Source organism: Citrus clementina, unplaced genomic scaffold (assembly GCF_000493195.1).
Source record: "Citrus clementina cultivar Clemenules unplaced genomic scaffold, Citrus_clementina_v1.0 scaffold_2, whole genome shotgun sequence".
In the NCBI taxonomy this organism is placed as follows: domain Eukaryota; kingdom Viridiplantae; phylum Streptophyta; class Magnoliopsida; order Sapindales; family Rutaceae; genus Citrus; species Citrus x clementina.
In genome coordinates, this window is record NW_006262688.1 from 29,833,680 (window position 1) to 29,852,580 (window position 18,901).

General features: G+C 34.8%; 3 protein-coding genes across 5 annotated transcripts; 1 reads left to right on the forward strand and 2 right to left on the reverse strand.

Annotated features, from left to right (window-relative positions):
• Positions 1–424: 424 nt before the first annotated feature.
• On the reverse strand, positions 425–2,307 carry LOC18050860 (zinc transporter 5; the record flags this gene model as incomplete). The annotated part of the gene is given in 5 exon segments (XM_024190948.1): positions 425–565; positions 568–721; positions 904–1,053; positions 2,057–2,080; positions 2,083–2,307. Coding segments are annotated over 5 exon segments (687 nt in total), but the record flags the coding sequence as incomplete, so codon positions are not given.
• A 5,816-nt stretch (positions 2,308–8,123) lies between these two features.
• On the forward strand, positions 8,124–13,086 carry LOC18050861 (C-type lectin receptor-like tyrosine-protein kinase At1g52310). Of its 2 annotated transcripts, none has more exons than XM_006448561.2 (6): positions 8,124–8,306; positions 8,762–8,862; positions 8,962–9,019; positions 10,479–10,904; positions 11,337–11,907; positions 12,327–13,086. In XM_006448561.2, the coding sequence occupies exons 2-6, from the start codon at positions 8,770–8,772 to the stop codon at positions 12,850–12,852; spliced, it is 1,674 nt and encodes a 557-aa protein (XP_006448624.1). In that variant the 5' UTR covers positions 8,124–8,306; positions 8,762–8,769; the 3' UTR covers positions 12,853–13,086. The 2 variants fall into 2 exon arrangements, with proteins under 2 accessions (XP_006448624.1, XP_024046060.1); XM_024190292.1 differs by lacking the exon at positions 8,124–8,306 and adding an exon at positions 8,358–8,446.
• LOC18050862 (allantoate deiminase 2) lies at positions 12,751–18,153 on the reverse strand. 2 transcript variants are annotated; one of them, XR_002907058.1, is made up of 14 exons: positions 17,923–18,153; positions 17,738–17,811; positions 16,965–17,068; positions 16,801–16,885; positions 16,548–16,664; positions 15,927–16,036; positions 15,744–15,849; positions 15,529–15,615; positions 14,345–14,587; positions 14,120–14,245; positions 13,875–14,036; positions 13,639–13,786; positions 13,460–13,537; positions 12,751–12,838 (listed from the first exon to the last, which is right to left on the reverse strand). XR_002907058.1 is itself a non-coding variant. In XM_006448563.2 (13 exons), the coding sequence occupies exons 1-12, from the start codon at positions 18,002–18,004 to the stop codon at positions 13,664–13,666; spliced, it is 1,419 nt and encodes a 472-aa protein (XP_006448626.1). In that variant the 5' UTR covers positions 18,005–18,153; the 3' UTR covers positions 12,754–12,838; positions 13,639–13,663. The 2 variants fall into 2 exon arrangements, 1 of the variants encoding a protein (XP_006448626.1); XM_006448563.2 differs by lacking the exon at positions 13,460–13,537 and having other exon boundaries at positions 12,754–12,838.
• Positions 18,154–18,901: the final 748 nt, after the last annotated feature.

Genomic DNA, 18,901 nt, shown 5'->3' on the forward strand with positions numbered 1-18,901 from the left:
CTTATTTTTGTCCACCTATCACTATTGATATCACAACATTTTAACATTTAATGGAAATGCAGATGTTATAATTTTTAATACTGTATCTCTTTCTCTCAATTAAAATATCACACACACACACACACACACATAAATGTAATACACAAATAATATTAAATTCCTTCCCTATCTATATGGGCAAGATTCAATTATCATCTCTTTGTATTATCTTAGAAAATTTACATTTCTCTCCCTTAGTTAATCAATTTCATTTAATGACTATTTCATTATCTCAACAATATTTTATCGGATCGATGGCTGATCCACATGGAAATGTGCTACATATTCAAATCCAAAGCACAAGCAATGAAGCAAAAGCTGCTAATTTTAAAATCATTCCAATTAATGCATAGAACGATAATACATACTAGCTAGGGTATAATTCTAAGTTTCTAATGTTCTTCTAATTTGGCCAAGAAACACATACAAGATGCTCCTAGAAGAACAGTAAAATTTGCTCCAATTTGGAGTCTAATATTACTTAACATTTTAGGATTCATAAAGTCAGCCGCAAGAAGATCCACACGTAAGTCAAGATCCCAGCCGATGCTGAATTGAGAAGGCCTTGCACAATGAGAGCCGTTGGACTACTTTGATCGTAGATTTTTGATATTCCAATGCCCACTGTAGTAAGAGAGAAGAATCGCACCATGATTGAGATGGCCGTGTAATTGAACTTTGCCTGCGCTCTAAATAATTAATAAATGCCAATTTGCAGTTCACGATTATATGTGGTGTAAAATCTTGTGACGGGATTTGATAATATCATATTAAACGTAGGAGTGACATGTGTTTTATTATTATTAGCAAACAAATTATATGGAGAGGATTACTAGAAGTGGGGTGTATGGCATCGGTATATACCTGAGAAATGCATCCACCAAGTCCAGTTCCCTCGAAAAACTGATGGAAACTAAGTGCTGCTACCAGAGGTTTTATTGTACTTGCCCTTTCGGAAGCTCCTAAAGATATTCCAATGATCACTGAGTGAATCACAATTCCCAACTCCAAAACCTGTTTAATGCAAAGAATGTAGAATTAGCTTATAAGTTCAGTTTGATAATGCTGTAATTTTAAGAATAATTGCTGCTAGTTATACTATGCAAACAATCAGCTTTAGATATAATCAATTAAATATTTAGTAAAATTTATTTTTAAAAGTGATGTGATTTTAAAAAATGATTGTAAAAATGTAAATGACTCAGTTAAGAATGACGTTGAATAAAAATCTATTTAAATATTTATACGCATGTATATAAAATATTTTTTTATTATGCACATATAATAATTGAAAACTAAAATAAACATTTTTTGTTATTAATTTAATTTTTTATTTTGTTATCTCAACATAATTGATAATAATAATAATAATATCTTAAAAGTTAATAATTTTATTTATTAATTAATAAAGATAATTGTAGATTTTTATAATATATATGAAGATATCTATATATATATATATATATATATATATATATTAATTATAAAATTAATTTTCAAAATCAGATTTTGAAAAATTACTATTTTCTTTTCTTTTTTTAAATCTCATGTAAAATGAAGTGATTTAATAAAAATAATTTTTTTAAATTATTAACTATCAAAAATTAACTTTTAACTTTTAAAAATTATTTTTAAACTTATCGAAAATAATCCAATCAGTCACGAAGTCATGCCCCCGGCCGAAACAAATAATTAATTAGACAATAATTGATTCTTTGACTTTAACAGGTGAACTGAAGACAAAAAGAAGACACCATGCCATGTTACCTACAAACAGTCTCTTCAAGAAGCTATCTTTGTTCTGTTCTTTCTTTTCAGTCACCATGGCCCATGTGCCATACCTTGAGTGAATGATACTGTGATACTACAGTAGTTACTATTATTTTCAAGGACCAATAATAAAACGAATGTTTAGCAGATCATCAAAAAATTATTTTAATAAACTCAAAGATTGTATTATCAGGAAATTAAGTGCATGCATTTGGTATTAGTAATCCAGAGTTTTTTTTTTTTGTACCTGAGAAATGATACGATTTCTTATATAAGATCAGATGAATTTGTTGGCTCGGGCACAAAGCTAGAACCATGAACATGGCCTGCATGCACCCCTTGTTGATCATGATCACTTTCTTCATCTCCATCAAAAGGCTGAGCTTTTCTCAACTCAGTCCTCTTATGACACCCGGTGGCGTAAGCTTCCATCATCAGAGTCCCTATAGAAGACATCATCGCGATGAATCCGGTAAAGGGAAACTTGTGCCATGGATTTGTAAAAACAAAACAGTGAGATAACAAATTATATGTTAGTTAATTTAAATAATAGTGTAAATTAACAATCGGAAACAATAAACGAATAACATAAGAGGAAGAAATATATATATATAATGATCATAAGCTAATTTAAATCAGTGGAGAATCCTTGAAAAGAAAAGGGACGATTAAAAAGTTGTGATAAACGGAGGATCCTGAAAAATGAATAAAAAACTTTCTTCTGTATATATATGGTGCCACTTTACGAAGTGTAGGAATCAATTAAAGGTCAGCCTTAGCTTGAAGACAACATCATAACTACAAATTAAAGAGAACAAGCTTCTGGCTACATATCGATGGAAAAAGGACCATTGGCAATTAATTAATCAGCCGCAAAATGCTTGCTTAGCATTTATATTCTTGTGTCTCAATGTATAATGCCAAAAGTCCAAACTTAAAATATTCGATTCCATTATCGATGAAATCGTCATTCAACAATATGAAAAATCTCTTGGGACCTAATGGGGAATTTTATTACATTTGTGGACACCAAATAAGGATCATGATCTTCATCTGAGCAAATTATGTTAATATGATTGGTGGTTAATAAATTAAAAAGAAAAAAATAGTTAAATTCTAATCATCCACTAACATTAAAATAAAAATAACATAAGATTTGTAAAAGATCAAGAGTGCTCAGATTAGGGACGGCAATAGGGAAGGGAGGGGAGGGGACCGACATCCCCACACCCATCCCCGATGTTCTTCATATATCCATGTCCCCTCCCCGTCCCCATCAGAATTGCTTGAGGGGATCCTAGCCCCCTCCCTGAATATTAAGAGGGGATCCCCGAGAGGTCCTCGATCCCTGAATAACTGATACATTTTTTATTTTTGAACTTGATTTAATCATATTAAAATAAAAATTTAAACAAAGGTAAGGTTTGACAATATATCTTAGATTAATATTAATTCATTACAAAAATTACACTACAAAATACAAATAATTAGAATAATTATCTTCCTCAACCTTCATAATTTTATAATAAAAAGAAATTATTCTTATATCAATAATGAAATAAATGAAATGGGTATAGATACTAAAATTAATATTTTTAATAAAAACATTTACTTTTATATCTCATACTCATCCTATTCTTCCTCGAGGAATGTTGGAAATTGAGAGATAACATCAGGTTTCAAATCTAAAATAATAAAAATAATATAACCAATATAACGCATAATCTAAAATAGTTTTGGGCCAAGACCTTTGGAATAAGGTATGGTCAAATAGTAATTTAGGACTATAATTAGTTGTGAAATTTTCATAGTAGATGCGTATAAATATTTTGATATTTGTTATTTATACTAATATTTAATATTTTATAATTTAAATTTTATTATTCATTTATTAATAATTCTAAAAAATAAAAAAAAATTAATATGAGGAAATGGGGAAATGGGTAGGGGATATGGATTCCACCTCATCCTCATTCCTTTCCCGAATAAAAACCTGGGTAAAAAATCGTCTCCGTCCCTTCCCCGAATAAGAAATTGGGTATAAAATTATCCTCATACCCTCTCCGAATAGGAAAAATCCCCAAGGGTCCCCGTCCCTGTGGGAATTTTTGTCATCCCTAGCTCAGATCATGAGAGGATCATGATCCAATTGGCTTTGACTATTCACTTGCTAATTAGATTCTTGAAATGGTCATATATTACTCCCCAAAATTAATTTATGCATATAAATACAATCGTTCTAATTTTACGTCCATTATAGACCACTGGTCAGAATTCTCATTTCTGATTTCTTAAGATTGATTAGTTTAAATATAGATGAATCTATGTGTAACATTCATATAGCTTGATTAGAGCACGCATGTGAACTTTGTTTGACCCATGAAGTCCAAGAAAAGATAACAAGTAGTTGATTACTGATTAGGACAAACTCTAATTTTTTTCCCCTTGCTCAATATGAAGGGAACAATCCTGCAATTATCTGAAATGACTTAAAGCATGCATATTGTGTTAATCATCTCCCAATAACCCATGCAAAAGTTTGACGATTTGACTAATGATTCGATTAAAGATGTATTAAAAATGACATTTTAGTTACTCAAATAATGAGTCAAAAAATTATTTTTAAGGAGGAAAAAAAAGGGTCTATGGCATAATTAATGAGTGAATGGGCAACTATGGTTAAACCAAACTTTAGGTTGGATTCGGTTCGGTTTAAGCTATAGTCTCCACTGGATTGAAAATTAGAGCCCGTTCGACGAGAATCCAAGTTAAAGTCTATTTGGATTAGCATTAAAAATATACATTGTTTGGGAAGGAAACATGAGGCCAACGATGAAGCGCCACGTGTCGATATTTAAAAAATTGGCTTACCTCGGGTACTTTGAGTACCCTAGGTACCCTGACTACCCTAAGTACTCTGGGGATACCTCAGGTACACTATGTAGGGGTGTAAAAAGTCTTTGTAAAAATGTCAAGGGATAGGTGGGCCCCGAATCTAAAAAAGATCGGTTGAATACGTGTCAAAAAATAAGGAATCGATGAGGAAATCTCGTGCTACAAAAGAGGAGACAGCCGCCTATCACGCCAGCGAATCAACCAAAAGTTTGATAATATGACAATTGGGACCACCAGTTTTTCCTGCCACGCCTGTAAAATTACAACGGAATTGCTGAGGTATGCATGACCACTCCACTACACCTAGCACGTGAATACGCCTCAAACTTACTCTCTACGCATATTTTTGAAATACCTAAGCCGCCTGAAAATAAGAATATTCTTGACATAACAGCAGAGAATGCCAATAATATAACGCCATGTGGCACAGCGACCCGAGGTACACCATATAAATACTCAGGTTTAATCTTCAACCTCAAAACTTCCATTACTGAGAGCTTGCAAGCTCTTTAACATGAGATAACCCAACTCTAACTTAAGCGTCGGAGTGTGGTCGCTGGCCACCTCCGGCTCCACCTTTGACCTCTTTTATGGTTTTTTAGCAGGTTTAAGACGATTTTTGCCAGCCCTCCGCACCTGGACTCAAACCCCGTCTATATCCACCGCCATCTCAATCCCTCTCCGCTCCATAAAAAAGCCTAAACAGCCCGCACGCACCGAACAAGTGAGGCACCTCGCTCCTCGACAAAAAACAAATTTATTGTTCTTAACTTGGTTTTGTGGTTTTTTATTCATTGACCCAAAATCAGCCGCAAACATATATACATATATATAGGGTACTGTTCCAATCCGGGAGTCCCAAATTGGAATAGTTTTCGGGACAAAACGGTCCACCATGTGCAGCCCACCAAAAAAAAAAAAACCAGCAGCGACCATTGGATTCCCGGACAATTATCCAATCTAGGACTCCCGAATTGGATCACTGTCCCCCCCCCCCCCACACACACTCTCTCGCTCTCTATCTCTCTCTCTCTCTCTCACAGCCTCACTTCCACACACCCGCATGACGCCGACACCTAAGGTTGTCCCATGTCAGTTTCGTTCCGATGTTGCAGCTTCTAGCCTGATTGTCGTCTCTTCCGTCTCTACTGACTGTTGTAGCTGACTTGCTTCTGATCCATCAAGGTTACTTCTTTTTCTTCTTCGTATAATTATTAATTGTTATTATAAACAATTGATTTTAAATTATTTTTATGGCAATGTGTTGATTTAAAATTGAGCAAATTTGATGGCGACTGATGATTCAATAATTAGGTGAATTGGACGGTTGCTTCTCTCAAAGAGTAAGAGGGTAAGAAACTGTTTCAACCCGAATTAACTTGAACTGAAATTTGAACCCAAATTACCAAGTCGATTTGATCTGAATTTCAAACCTAACCTGATCAAGTTGCAACCCAAACAATCTAAAGCAAAACCTAATTTGCCCATCCCCACTGCCTACATTAAAAAAGGGTTTAAAAATTTGGGGCTAGGCTTACAGTAATAAGGTGTTTGAAGTGAAAGGAAGAGTAGTGATATCTGACCCCGTAATTTCTCTCATTAAGCCTATTTTTCAATTAATCTCACTTATTTCTACAATTATTCTTGTTAAATAAAAAATAATTAATAATAATAATAATTGAATAAACAAATATAACATAAACCATATCCATCTTCCACCACCACTATCATCACGTCAACCCATTGCATCATTAGCTCTTAGTCACCGATTGACCCTACAATCAAATTTCCCAACAGCTGCCGACCAAAATCCTTCATTTATTTGAATTGATTTTAGTGATATTGATATGTTAGTACTAAAATCAAAATAATATCAAATGAAAAGAGGTAAAAAAAAACAATAATCTCATAAATCAAGAAATTATAAATTAATTGGAACGAATGATAAATAATGAAGATACATCAATAAAACGATTGAGATTGCAGTGAATGATAAAGAATAGTGGCTTGAAGTGGTGATAATGGTAGTGGAAAGATGACTAGGCTCTATGGAATTATTTTTATTTTTAATGAGAATAATTTTAGAAATAAATAGAATTAATTGAATAATGAGGGTAATTTTAGAAATAAAAATAATTAATGAGGGCTAGTAAAAAAATTAAGAGGTCAAATATCACCACTCAAAAAGAAAATAGAGACAATTTATAAAATGAAGGAGTAGCACTACATGCATCCCTCAAGTATTCTCTTGAAACTAACTGGGATCGGTAATTTGTAGGCTTGGGCTAGACTTTTCTAAGCCCAGGCTCCAACCCACATTATTATTTTTTGAATAAAATGAAGCCCAAATTCTTTAAAAACCTGTCCAAATTGAACTTAGTAGGGCGTGAGCTTTTTAATTAATTATCAAATAATTTTTAATAAAGTAAAAGCATATTTAAATTAAAGATAATTATCTAATATATAATAGAATAATAGTCCAATACACTAAATATTAATTACTCAATATAATAAATTACAAATATTAATATAAAAAAATATTACTTCATTGTTTTGAGTTTTTTCTTTTTATTTAAATTTATGTTATTTTTTATTTATAAATTAAAAAGACGTTTATCCAAGCTCAATCTATGTGAGCTTTACATTTTTTGGACTCATATAATGGGTTTGGCTTCAAATCTACAGGTTTAGATCGGGCCGGTTTGGGCTCTTTTGTCAACCATACTTGAAACCCCATTTTTAAGTAAACCTCATTGATTAATGCTACAAAATCTATTATTGGTAATAACACTCATTTTAATTCTAAAAATGTCTTTCTTCTAAAAAAAATAATTTCTCTCGCCCCAAGAAAAAAAATTTAAAAAAATCTAAAAATTCAGTTTTAGTTTTCCTTTTCTTGTTGTGCAGTTTTACTACCTAGTGTCTAAACTCTAAACTTTGATGGGTAATACAAATTTTTAGTGCCAATCATTGATTTCAATCCAAAATATGTTGATTAAACCAATCTTCAAGGATATGAATAACTAATCTTTGAAAAATTTTGAGAAAATAGATCGTTATAATATTTAAACTAATTAATTGGTAACATGAATTTTTTTTTGTATAATAATAGTTGGCAGAAAAAAAAATAAAGTATGGTTTTGTATAGACTTTTACTAGAGAGAACATGATTTTCTTTTTTATAAAGAGAAATGGGTTTAATTAGTTTTATATTTGTTCTTCACTGCTATTGCAAGGATGATGGGTTTTATAAGATTAATGAATACGCATATAAATTGTTAAGATGGCAAAATATACACAAACAATTAAGTAACGTGTATAAAAGTAGCGATGCTTTACAAGCGCTCAACGCTTTTCCTGCCAAAAGGCGGCAAAAAAATAAAAATTAATAAATAAATAATAAATGAAGAAGAAATAAAACCAACAACCAACTCACTGCTCACTTCACTCATTCTTAACTGCAAAAGGCCCCACTAAATAAAATAACAATTAATGTATTTTGCTTAAACAAAGACTCCATTTTGGTCTTCTCAGCCTCAGGCTCTGCTGTTTGAAGTCTCTGCGAAAAATAGGAACTTGGGTTAAGCCCATTTCATTTGACGGTATAATCGTATTTCCCATTTGCTCAATTTTTCATTTTTTAATTTTATTAATATCTTTGTGGTTACAGAGAAACTATGAGAACTGGAATGAAAATTAAACATTTTTATGGCACTTTTTGGTACCCAGATGGACAACTAAGGTTTCTTTTTTATTTCTCTTCTGAGTATCTGGGGTCAGTGTTTTTAGGGTTTTGAGTTACTGCTAGCTAATTGAAGTCGTTTTATTATTAGTGCTTCTTTAATTAGCATATGTTGCCTTGCAGTTTTCAAATTTCAAATGCAATCTGCATAAATTTTAATAACTAAAATATTCTGGTTTATGTCTTTTTGGGTTTAAAACAAGCACAACTCCAGTTCAATTATGTAATACAGTGATTTTTGGGTTAATTGCTTGTCTGGACGAATTCTCTCAAGCTAATGATCTCACCATCAATTTCTCATTTTTCCTCCTTAAGAGTACTGTATGACGCTTCTGATGGAAAAGAAGCTGGTGCCCCTGCAGTGCTTTCTGCTTTTGGTTGCTTATTATGTGCTACAGCTTGTGGCTTCAGATACTGTAAGATCATTGCTTTCTCATTTTGATGTTACACAAATTGGAGGATTTACATGCGTTACTCTCTCTACTTGTATTCTGATGCTTCATTTTGTTTCTTAGATCTCAAATCAGTCAAGTAATGGACAATTGGCTGCTTCTATGAATAAGGACTGGAAAGGTGTGCATACTTGAATAAATGCTTCAATACCTGTTGGTCGTAATAAATATGTGGAAACAAAATATTTTGTAACTGTTTTCTTTTATTTTTCACATAAATGGAAATGACGCTGTTACGAATGATTGCAAACTCATTTTCTGAAATATTGTGTAATTTTTGGAATTGTCTGTTTAGATTTTGCGAAGATGTTTGCTTGTGAATGCTAACTGTCATTATAATATCATTTGTACTGTTGCCTTTATAGTTTCAAAGTGACACATGGAAGACATTTGATCAATCTGAAAGAAATTGCATAAGATTATTATAACATTACTTATAAATGCTAATAAATGGACGACCACTTTGTTTAAAAATGAATGAATACATTGTTGACAAAGAGATTTTGAGCTCTGGGACTTGTAAGGTGTGCCACAGGTCCTGTGTGACCTCTCGTTTAGACTCTCTTGGCAACCAAACAAACTATTTTGTGCATATGAATTTAACAATTGATACATCATGAATCATTACTGGCATTTACTAATATGATCAGTCATAAGTCGTTCCCGTCTCTGAAGAATCGTTAGTAAACAGTAAACATAAGTCTTTGTTTCGAAGATTCCCCATGTGATCAATAAAAATATGGTAACGATGGTAAAGAGCCTGTATTTGAGTTAGTCTCATAGTTCAAAGAGATTCTATTTGCACCCAACTCTTAAATTTTTCCACTTCGCTTGTTTAGTGCTTAGCTGAGTGAAGTGTGAGAAGCTAAAAAGTGAAGTGCCGATAGTGTTGCTCCATTAGAAAAGTGTCCAGTGCAGAAAGAATTAGCTTAATAGATACAGGGAAAATAACCTTGAACTCTCTTGCAGCTATCATGTAAGCTTTTGGATCTTAGGTTTTCGGGAACTAGCATATGACAGCAAACTATAAAGGAAAATATCAATACTTCTTCCCTCTCTTTCCCCCCATTATGTTACCAGTGCTAACTTTCTGAAAAATCTATGACTAGTTTAAAAGGGCTTTGAGCTTAGCTGTTGAAGCTCTGCTATGTCCAAACGATTTGTTTCTTTTCTTGGATAACTTTGTTTAGTCATTCTTGAACCATAGTTGACATTTTCGAATAACTTTTCTCAGAAAGGTGGCTAATGGTCAATATCAGATGGTCTAAACTCAAGCTATCATGATGTAATGGTGAAATTTTCTGAACTATGGCTGGGACTGAATATGTGTAATAAATCAGATTAGAAGAAAGAGGCATTAAGGATTTAAGTTTTCTATCATTTGATGTGCCAACACATGTTCTTTCAGCATTTCCTTATTCTGAGAAGAAGTTTTGTATTGCTGAACTTCTAGTACTCCTGTAAATTTCTTTAGCAGTATTGTAATGATTAGAGAAATATGGCGTGTCAATTTTCTTATTCTTCATGTTAATTCTGTTCAAGGCTTTTAATCTAACTTCTTTTATTTGCTTTCCATACAGCACCATGTCCTCCTGATTGGATTATCAATGAGGAGAAGAGCAAGTGCTTTGGATATATAGGAAACTTCCGGTCATGGGATGAGTCAGAAACCTATTGTAAAGAAATTGGTGGACACTTGGCAGCCCTGACATCATATGAAGAAGAACATTCTGCTCAGAAGTTGTGTGGCAAAAATGTCAATGGCTGCTGGGTTGGAGGAAGAAGCATTAACACTACTGTTGGTTTTAGTTGGAAGTGGTCTGATAATATGTCTAAGTGGAATGAATCAATCCATGCAGTTGGGTCTTTTAACTCAAGTTGCACCAGTTTGCCTTGTCATGTGCATGCTACAGTTGATTTGTGTACATTGGTCAGTAATGGATCTAGATCTCTTGTGACTGAGAGATGCAATGCATCTCATCCTTTTATTTGCATGGTTGAGCATGGTAAGACCTCACTTAAATATCATAGTTGAGTAGCTGTTTGCTAAATTTTCCCTTTCTGAAATATTTTACAAGAATATCATCCATCTTCGCCGTGTTTGCCAAATATGATGTCTTTACATCTTTATGGAAAAATTATTAGAAACCTGCAGAATATGGACTTCCAATGAATTCTTTTTTAATATTCTTTTTGTAGTTTTTTATGATTTTTTTTCTTGATTAGATACGGTTTTCGAACGATTTTTCAAGGGAAGTTATGGACTTAACATGTATGAGAACATAGTGGCGGTGGATGAAGTTTTCCCAAAATGTTTCTTGGTTATATTGATTTAGTTTTATTGTCTAGTGGTCAGAACTTCTGTTCTTTTTTTCTTTGTATAATTTTATCATCCTTGCCGAGAACATCCTTTTGACATTTCCTTACTTTTCTCCCAGAGAACAAATGTTACTATTTGCACTGCCATAGGGAATATCTTATTACCCTTGGAGTTGTAAGTGGGTTGATCCTCCTCACAACATTTGCCATTGTGATTTGGCTCCTTGCATACAGGCGGAGCAAGAGACGCAGAAAGTCTCGAAAATTATCTAATCCAGCAGCTTCTGCATTAGTTCCCCCATCATGGAAGGTGTTCACCACTGAGGAATTGAGGTCAATTACAAAGAATTTCAGTGAAGGGAATCGTCTTCTGGGAGACTCCAAAACAGGTGGCACATATAGTGGCATTCTACCTGATGGATCGAGGGTGGCAGTTAAGAGGTTAAAAAGGTCCAGTTTTCAGAGGAAGAAAGAGTTCTATTCTGAGATTGGAAGGTTTGCAAGGCTTCATCATCCAAATTTGGTGGCTGTAAAGGGATGCTGCTATGATCACGGTGACCGCTATATTGTTTATGAGTTTATAGTCAATGGCCCCTTAGATAGATGGCTACACCACATACCAAGGGGAGGGCGGAGCTTGGATTGGGCAATGCGAATGAAAGTTGCTACAACCCTTGCTCAGGGAATTGCGTAAGTATTTCTTGGGACTCTGATTCAAGAAAAATCAATTATGTGCTACCAGTACTGCCATGACTCTTTCTTAAGGAATTGTTTACATATTACTCTGTTTGGTATCTATGATAATATTCTTATTGGCAATACATCTTCCAGCTGACATCAAATTGTTATTGATCCAGTGCTTTGTTTTTCATCTGGCTTTAAATTATTGACAACTTATTGGCTGCGGGTTTTATCCTTGAATATGATGCTTTCATTCCGAACTTGTGCATCCTCTAGCCTCTCTTGTTCTTACAGTTACTGCAGTAGAATCAGTAGGATGAGAAGATTGTAGTATTAATTTTTTAACTCTCAAAACGCTGTTTCCAAGTGATCTCCTACAGGAATTTAATCTATTAGCCATCTCATTCCTTCTTATCTTGAAAAAACAGGTTCTTGCATGACAAGGTTAAGCCACATGTTGTGCATCGGGATATTCGTGCCAGTAATGTATTGCTTGATGAAGAGTTTGGTGCACATTTGATGGGGGTTGGTCTTTCAAAGTTTGTGCCATGGGAAGTGATGCAAGAGAGGACAGTGATGGCTGGTGGCACATATGGATACCTCGCTCCTGAATTTGTATATAGAAATGAGCTTACAACAAAAAGTGACGTTTACAGCTTCGGAGTACTGCTGCTGGAAATTGTAAGTGGTCGTAGACCTGCACAAGCTGTTGATTCTGTTTGTTGGCAAAGTATATTTGAATGGGCCACACCTTTGGTGCAATCACATCGCTACCTTGAGCTCTTGGATCCTCTCATATCTTCTTCATCCTCTGATATTCCAGAAGCTGGTGTTGTGCAGAAGGTGGTGGACCTTGTATACGCTTGTACACAGCATGTCCCTTCTATGCGCCCAAGAATGTCTCATGTTGTTCATCAGCTGCAACAATTGGCCCAGCCACCTGTCACAAAGTAAGTTTTGCAATCTCAAGCTCTGGGTATTTGCAATACTAACTATAAGAAAAGTGCAATTTGAATTTCCCCCGTTGAGGCTTGCTGTTAGTTTTGCAGTATCCAATAGAACAATAGTTATAGAGCTGACGTAGTTCTAATAGACTGGATGTGCCCTGATGTATTTGGATCTAATATATCCATAGAAGAAATGATACAATTCATGCAATTATTCATTTATATAAGTTTATTTTCATTATGTCGTGAATTTGTTTTCTGTAAATAGAGATTTCGCATGCACGAGGCTTTAGGATATGTTTGGAATTGAGTTACGGTGGTTTTTAATCATCAATTATTTAGCTTATAAAAAGCTCATGGATCTGAAGATTTTGCTTGCTTAATTCTGGTAGACACAAAACTCCAAATAGTCAAATACCTCGTCGCCAACTTTTTTTTTTGTGCTTTGTAAGCAGATTATTATTCATTGTAAGCAGATTATTATTCAAGGGACTGGACCGATTGCACCATATCTCTTTTTTTTCGTTTAATACAAATTGTGACACCATTTGTAGGCTTTTGAGTTCATACAATTTCAACATTTATCTTGCAATTTATGTGTATAATTAACGTACCATATTGTTATGGGTAATTGTTATGGCTTCCCAACATCAAATACTCTTATCTTATCTTGAGTGTATCTGCATAAACAACTACCAAAAACAAATAATGATGATACATACATCTATGCAATGGGTTTTCCAAATTGAGGCATTGCCTAATTAGACTTATTTTTTTAGAAGAAAATATTTACATTAATGCTGCAGAATGTTTACAGTTCACACATGGGTTTCAAGAAATGCCAAAACTGCTAAACCAGCAGCCCATACATCATCATCCAAAACATGCTCTGCAGGGGAATGACTTATTCCACCCCGACATCGCACAAAGAGCATTCCGACCTGTTCAAAATCATTGGAATTACTATTATTTACAGTGGGAAGATTTTTACTTTCTCAAATTGTTTAGTCGGCACAAGAGAGAACAAACCTTGGTTAGATGAGACATGGCCATTGCATCATGTCCGGCACCGCTCATTATTACTGGAATTTCATGTTGAGTCTCACCTGTCATTCTCTTGAGTGCAGCGTAGGATGCAGACTTCAGCTGTGAACTTAAATCAGCATCGCACATCACTGCATTTGCATCATGCTGAAACAATCCATTGCACACAGTTAATCTGTATGTGCTAATTATAATTATTGTGTAGAATAAGATGCAAGTAATTATCTCACCTTTCGTTCAACAATGCAAGAAACGGAACGTTTTTCACATATTTGATACAATTGATTAGATAGTTCGTAAAGAACAGTCTCACGGCCTGCATCATCAATTGCTCGTAAATCCACAGTGAATGTAACCTGTTACAATTATCTTAAAATCTTGAGTTCAGACGTTAGTTATGAACAGAATATAGAGTATAGAAGAAAATAGCCAGCATCAAGAGAAAGGTTTCTTGCCTCTCCTGGGATGACATTGCTAGCGCTTGGCCAGCTTGAAATCTCTCCAACAGTACAGACAAGAGAACTAGATAGTGATTCCAATGTGGAGCCGTTGGAACGACCATCATAAGACAGAAAATCTTTAGGGTGTTTACAGAGTCTTTCCAGAAGTACAATTAATTCAGCAGCAGCAGTCATAGGGTCCTGACGCATTGACATTGGAACTGTTCCAGCGTGCCCTTGTGAACCTCTCACTGTAACCTGAAAAAATCATGCAGATATAACTGTTGGATGAAATGGACCTCGATTTTCACCAAAATCATTATTTGAATCTTACTACTTAAAATAAGAAAGTCAAGAGCTTTTGAGGGGGATAAACTGCCTTAAAAAGTGTAAATATCCACTTCAACAGCAGAGGATAAAACAGAACCTATAAAATTGAACTCAGCTGATGATCCATTCCCCAAGTGGCAGAGTTATAAAGACAATAGAGTCTCTTAATTTCTTCCAGTTGGGGGAAGATGAAATTTATCTCAAGATAATCAAACTTTTTCCTTTTGGAGGAGAAGGAAATTTAATCATGATCAACCACGGAGTTATAAAGACAATAGAGTCTCTTAATTTCTTCCAGTTGGGGGAAGATGAAATTTATCTCAAGATAATCAAACTTTTTCCTTTTGGAGGAGAAGGAAATTTAATCATGATCAACCACGAGCAATCCTGTTTTCTCTAGTTTTCTCCTCTTGATGCTTCAAACTTGCATCAAAGCAAATTTTCAGTGGCCAAGTGATTAACCTGCCTGGTTAGATCAGGTTAAACCAACATATATAACTTGCCGCATCTTGCTATGCTAGGTCTAATTCATTACAAATGAGTTATTTCATTGATCAGTCATTTGACCATTCATTGGGCTCGACATTGAAAATTATGCCAAAATAAATTTGTCATAGACATATTAATTTGTTGTTCTAGATTAGTTCCCATTAAGCTAAACATCCTTATTTTACCAACACTAATTTACCAACATGTACTTCCACATTCAATGTTCTCTGACATTGACACTCCCGTTAAAATCAAACACCATCTACTCACAACATGCAACAATCAATTTAAGTGCTTCTTTTTCATCAATCATGCTCAAGTTTCTGCCCATGGATTATTAGCCCAAGCTGACAGATATATGGCAAAAGAACCTTGTATACCTTTAATCGTGTCTGCCCAGCTATGCCTTGAACCACTCCAAGAGGAAAACCAACCCATTCCAGTACAGGTCCTTGTTCAATGTGAACCTGCAATGTCGAATGAGTACATATTCATGAGATGTATATAAAATTATAACCTTTAAAAGTTTAATCACCAACTATTGAAAAAGATACAGTATGTTCATTCGGAACAAAACTCAGTCCGGCTGGTGTACCTCAATGTAACCCCAAACGGATGCTGGATCATACTTGAGTTGTAATAAACTTTCCTCTGCAATGTCTATAGAGTTCTCCCTAAGAGCATCTAGCACCGTTACGCCACTGAAGAAAGAATTATCCATAAACATACTGATAGGAACAGTATATTATAATACATAAAGTTGGAGCTACGTGATAACCTCTTATCAGATACCCGCAATGCTGAAACTGGTAAAACACCAGCTAAAGCAGCACTCCCTAAGAAAGTAGATTGAAATCTGACCCCCTCCTCATCACTAAATGCAATAACCTGCAGGGTTCGACAGCCAGAAATTAGAAGTGCTCCACATGAAGCACCCTGCAATTCAGAACTCGAATGAATTCATATCCTCACTTTATAGTTCACAAATAATTTCCTCGTTTTACATTCTAAAAGATGTGCAAGGAATACAAGCATTTGATGACAGGATTGGTTCTCAAATCTGCTAAAATTCAATCCAAATTAGATAGATAGGACGATTAGCAGCGAAAAAGTACAGCAAGTTGGTGTAACTTTGTTTCACACAAATTGGTTTATAATCCAATCAATCAATGCCAGCCTCCTTCGTTCATGCAATCTTAACAATTATCAGGATTGCTAAATTTTTCAGCAAGTTCAAAGATGCTTCAACAATAAGAAGTCGAAAACAAATACAACTTGTTTCTTATTCCCATAGGAAAAACGGCATTTAGCCAATTGAATCACACACACATGGCTCAAGCAAATCATTAAAAGAAAAAAAAAAAGTTAATAAAAATGTTGAGAGATACATATCACCAACCTCAACTGGCCGTTTTAGTTTTCCTAACTTCCCAGTGCTCTTCAAGACCTTCAATGCAGATATTGCAGTGATTATACCTAATGACCCATCAAAGATTCCAGCATCAACAACAGTATCCTATTTGGAGAACAGAACTGAAAACTATCAGCATTGCTGTTTCATCTAATCCTTGCCAGCGTATTCTTTTTTCCCAAAGGAAAACCACCAACCAAAACTTAGGTTAGGAGAACAGAGTGAGAAATAAGAGCATTACCAAATGAGAGCCAATCAACAGAGCCTGAGCACTTGCATTCAATCCCTCAACCCGACCGTGTACATTGCCCATATGGTCCACCCACCTGAAAAATCAACAAAAGCATCAGCATTAATCAAGAGTCTCAAAACTTTGTTGAAAACATAAGAAAGGCAGAAGCTCACGTTCTCAAACCAGCATCCTCCATCCACTGACGAATGAGATTTCCAGCTCTCACTGAAGCAGGGCTCATGAATGTCCTCTGAAGATAGCCATTAGCATCACTCACCTGTTACAATTTTTTAACATTAAAGAATAACCAACTTCACCACCATAAATAATAATAATAGTAGTAAAGCAATCAGCGTTAAAAAAAATAGACTGATCGGTCGATTCGTTCCAACTCATTGATTAAATCAGGTAGAAATATCAGGAAAAAAAAAGAAGAAGCGCCATCTTTGCAAACAAGATATATAGCCTTGTTGTTTTCATGAATTATTCATTCAATTAATTTCAAATAAGTCCTATCTTACTCAGACCAATAAATAGAGCCGAGGTTATAGTTAAAGCCGCTAGTAGAAAACCAAAATAACTAGTTATGGTAGGCATGATGGAGGTAAAGGAAATATGTTAAAAGTAATCAGTCTTTGGGAAGAATTATTCAGTCAACGAATGATAGCGATTCGAATAGAACTTACAATATTGATAATCAGATTCGAATCTCACCAAAAATTTAACACTAAAAAGGAATAAAACCAGCAAAAAATCAACCATGCATTTCATATAGAAACGATGACAAATAGCCAAGATAATGAAAGGGGTCAAAATCACACTAAATAACAAAGGCGAAAATCGAATATCATAGAATAAGACTACAAGAAGGCGATGATAATAATCAAAACAAAATAAAATAAGCCAAAAAGAAGAAGGAAGAAGGAGATAGGGGATCATTATTTACCTTGCCGAGCTCATCGAGCCTTGTCACTGCCTCTTCCTTTAAGATTTGTGGAAACAAAACGTCCCTTCTATCATCTGTGTTTTCAATTAATCCAATCAAACTAAAGAACGAAAGAACATTCAACTATTGCACTGAAATGAGCAAAACACATGTATATATATATATGATAAAAAGATATTGATTACCAGAATACATGAACGAGGAAGCAACGTTTGATATAAGAGAGAAAAGCAAATAACAAAACAAAATGGAGGATGAAATTGCCATGGCTGAGTCCTGAGTGGCTGGCTGCCCTGAGAGAGAGGGAGAGAGAGAGAGCTTGCAAAAACAAACACGCAAGCCAAAGAGCGGAGCAGCAGAGCAGCCACAAGCAGACGCACCACTTGGTGTCTAATGACCAGAACCGCATCTCGTATTTAAAGTAGTTAAGAGTTGAGTAATTGGAATTTCGGAGCACCGAGATGACGTGGCCGAATGTGAGTGGTATCTCTTGGAGATTAGGGAGAGATGTAGAAAGCCATGCAAAGTGACAAGTGTTTACGTTGGCCTCGAGTAATTGCAATTTAGAGCCTTCTAGGTGGATTGCACTTTGCGCGTTTGCCACTGGCCACGCTAACTGACGGCCACTCCACAGTTTTGCTAAATTGTTATCGCACGACTCCCGTGGCCGATGGCCGGCCATCCCACATCCCCTTCCCACAATTTAACAAATCTCAGGTGAGACCGTATACATCTACTCCTTACTCTATTTAATATCATTCAAAAATGATTGTAAGTAGATACCCACTGAGAGGTAACACAAAATTACGTATTTTGCTGCCCCTTTTTGGTGTTTGATGACACTGTTTTTGGACTCGCTGTCAGTGAGTTTAGGTCAGCTATCATTATTCTATTCAAAGTTTCCATTATAATAATATGCATCTAAAATATTTTTCTGTTAAAGAGTAAAAATGCAAAATCATATCCGTTACACCAATTGGGAAATAACCATTATTTTTCAATTATTAATGAAAAAACGTGCTTTGACTACATTCTAGGAAATGAAAAAAGTGATACAAGTGGCCAATTTGGAGATTGCCATGCAAGTATTCAACTGAGGGCGACGTACTGAAAATATGTTACTTTATTACGGGTTATTACTTATTAGGTCGGGCTTTTTAACTT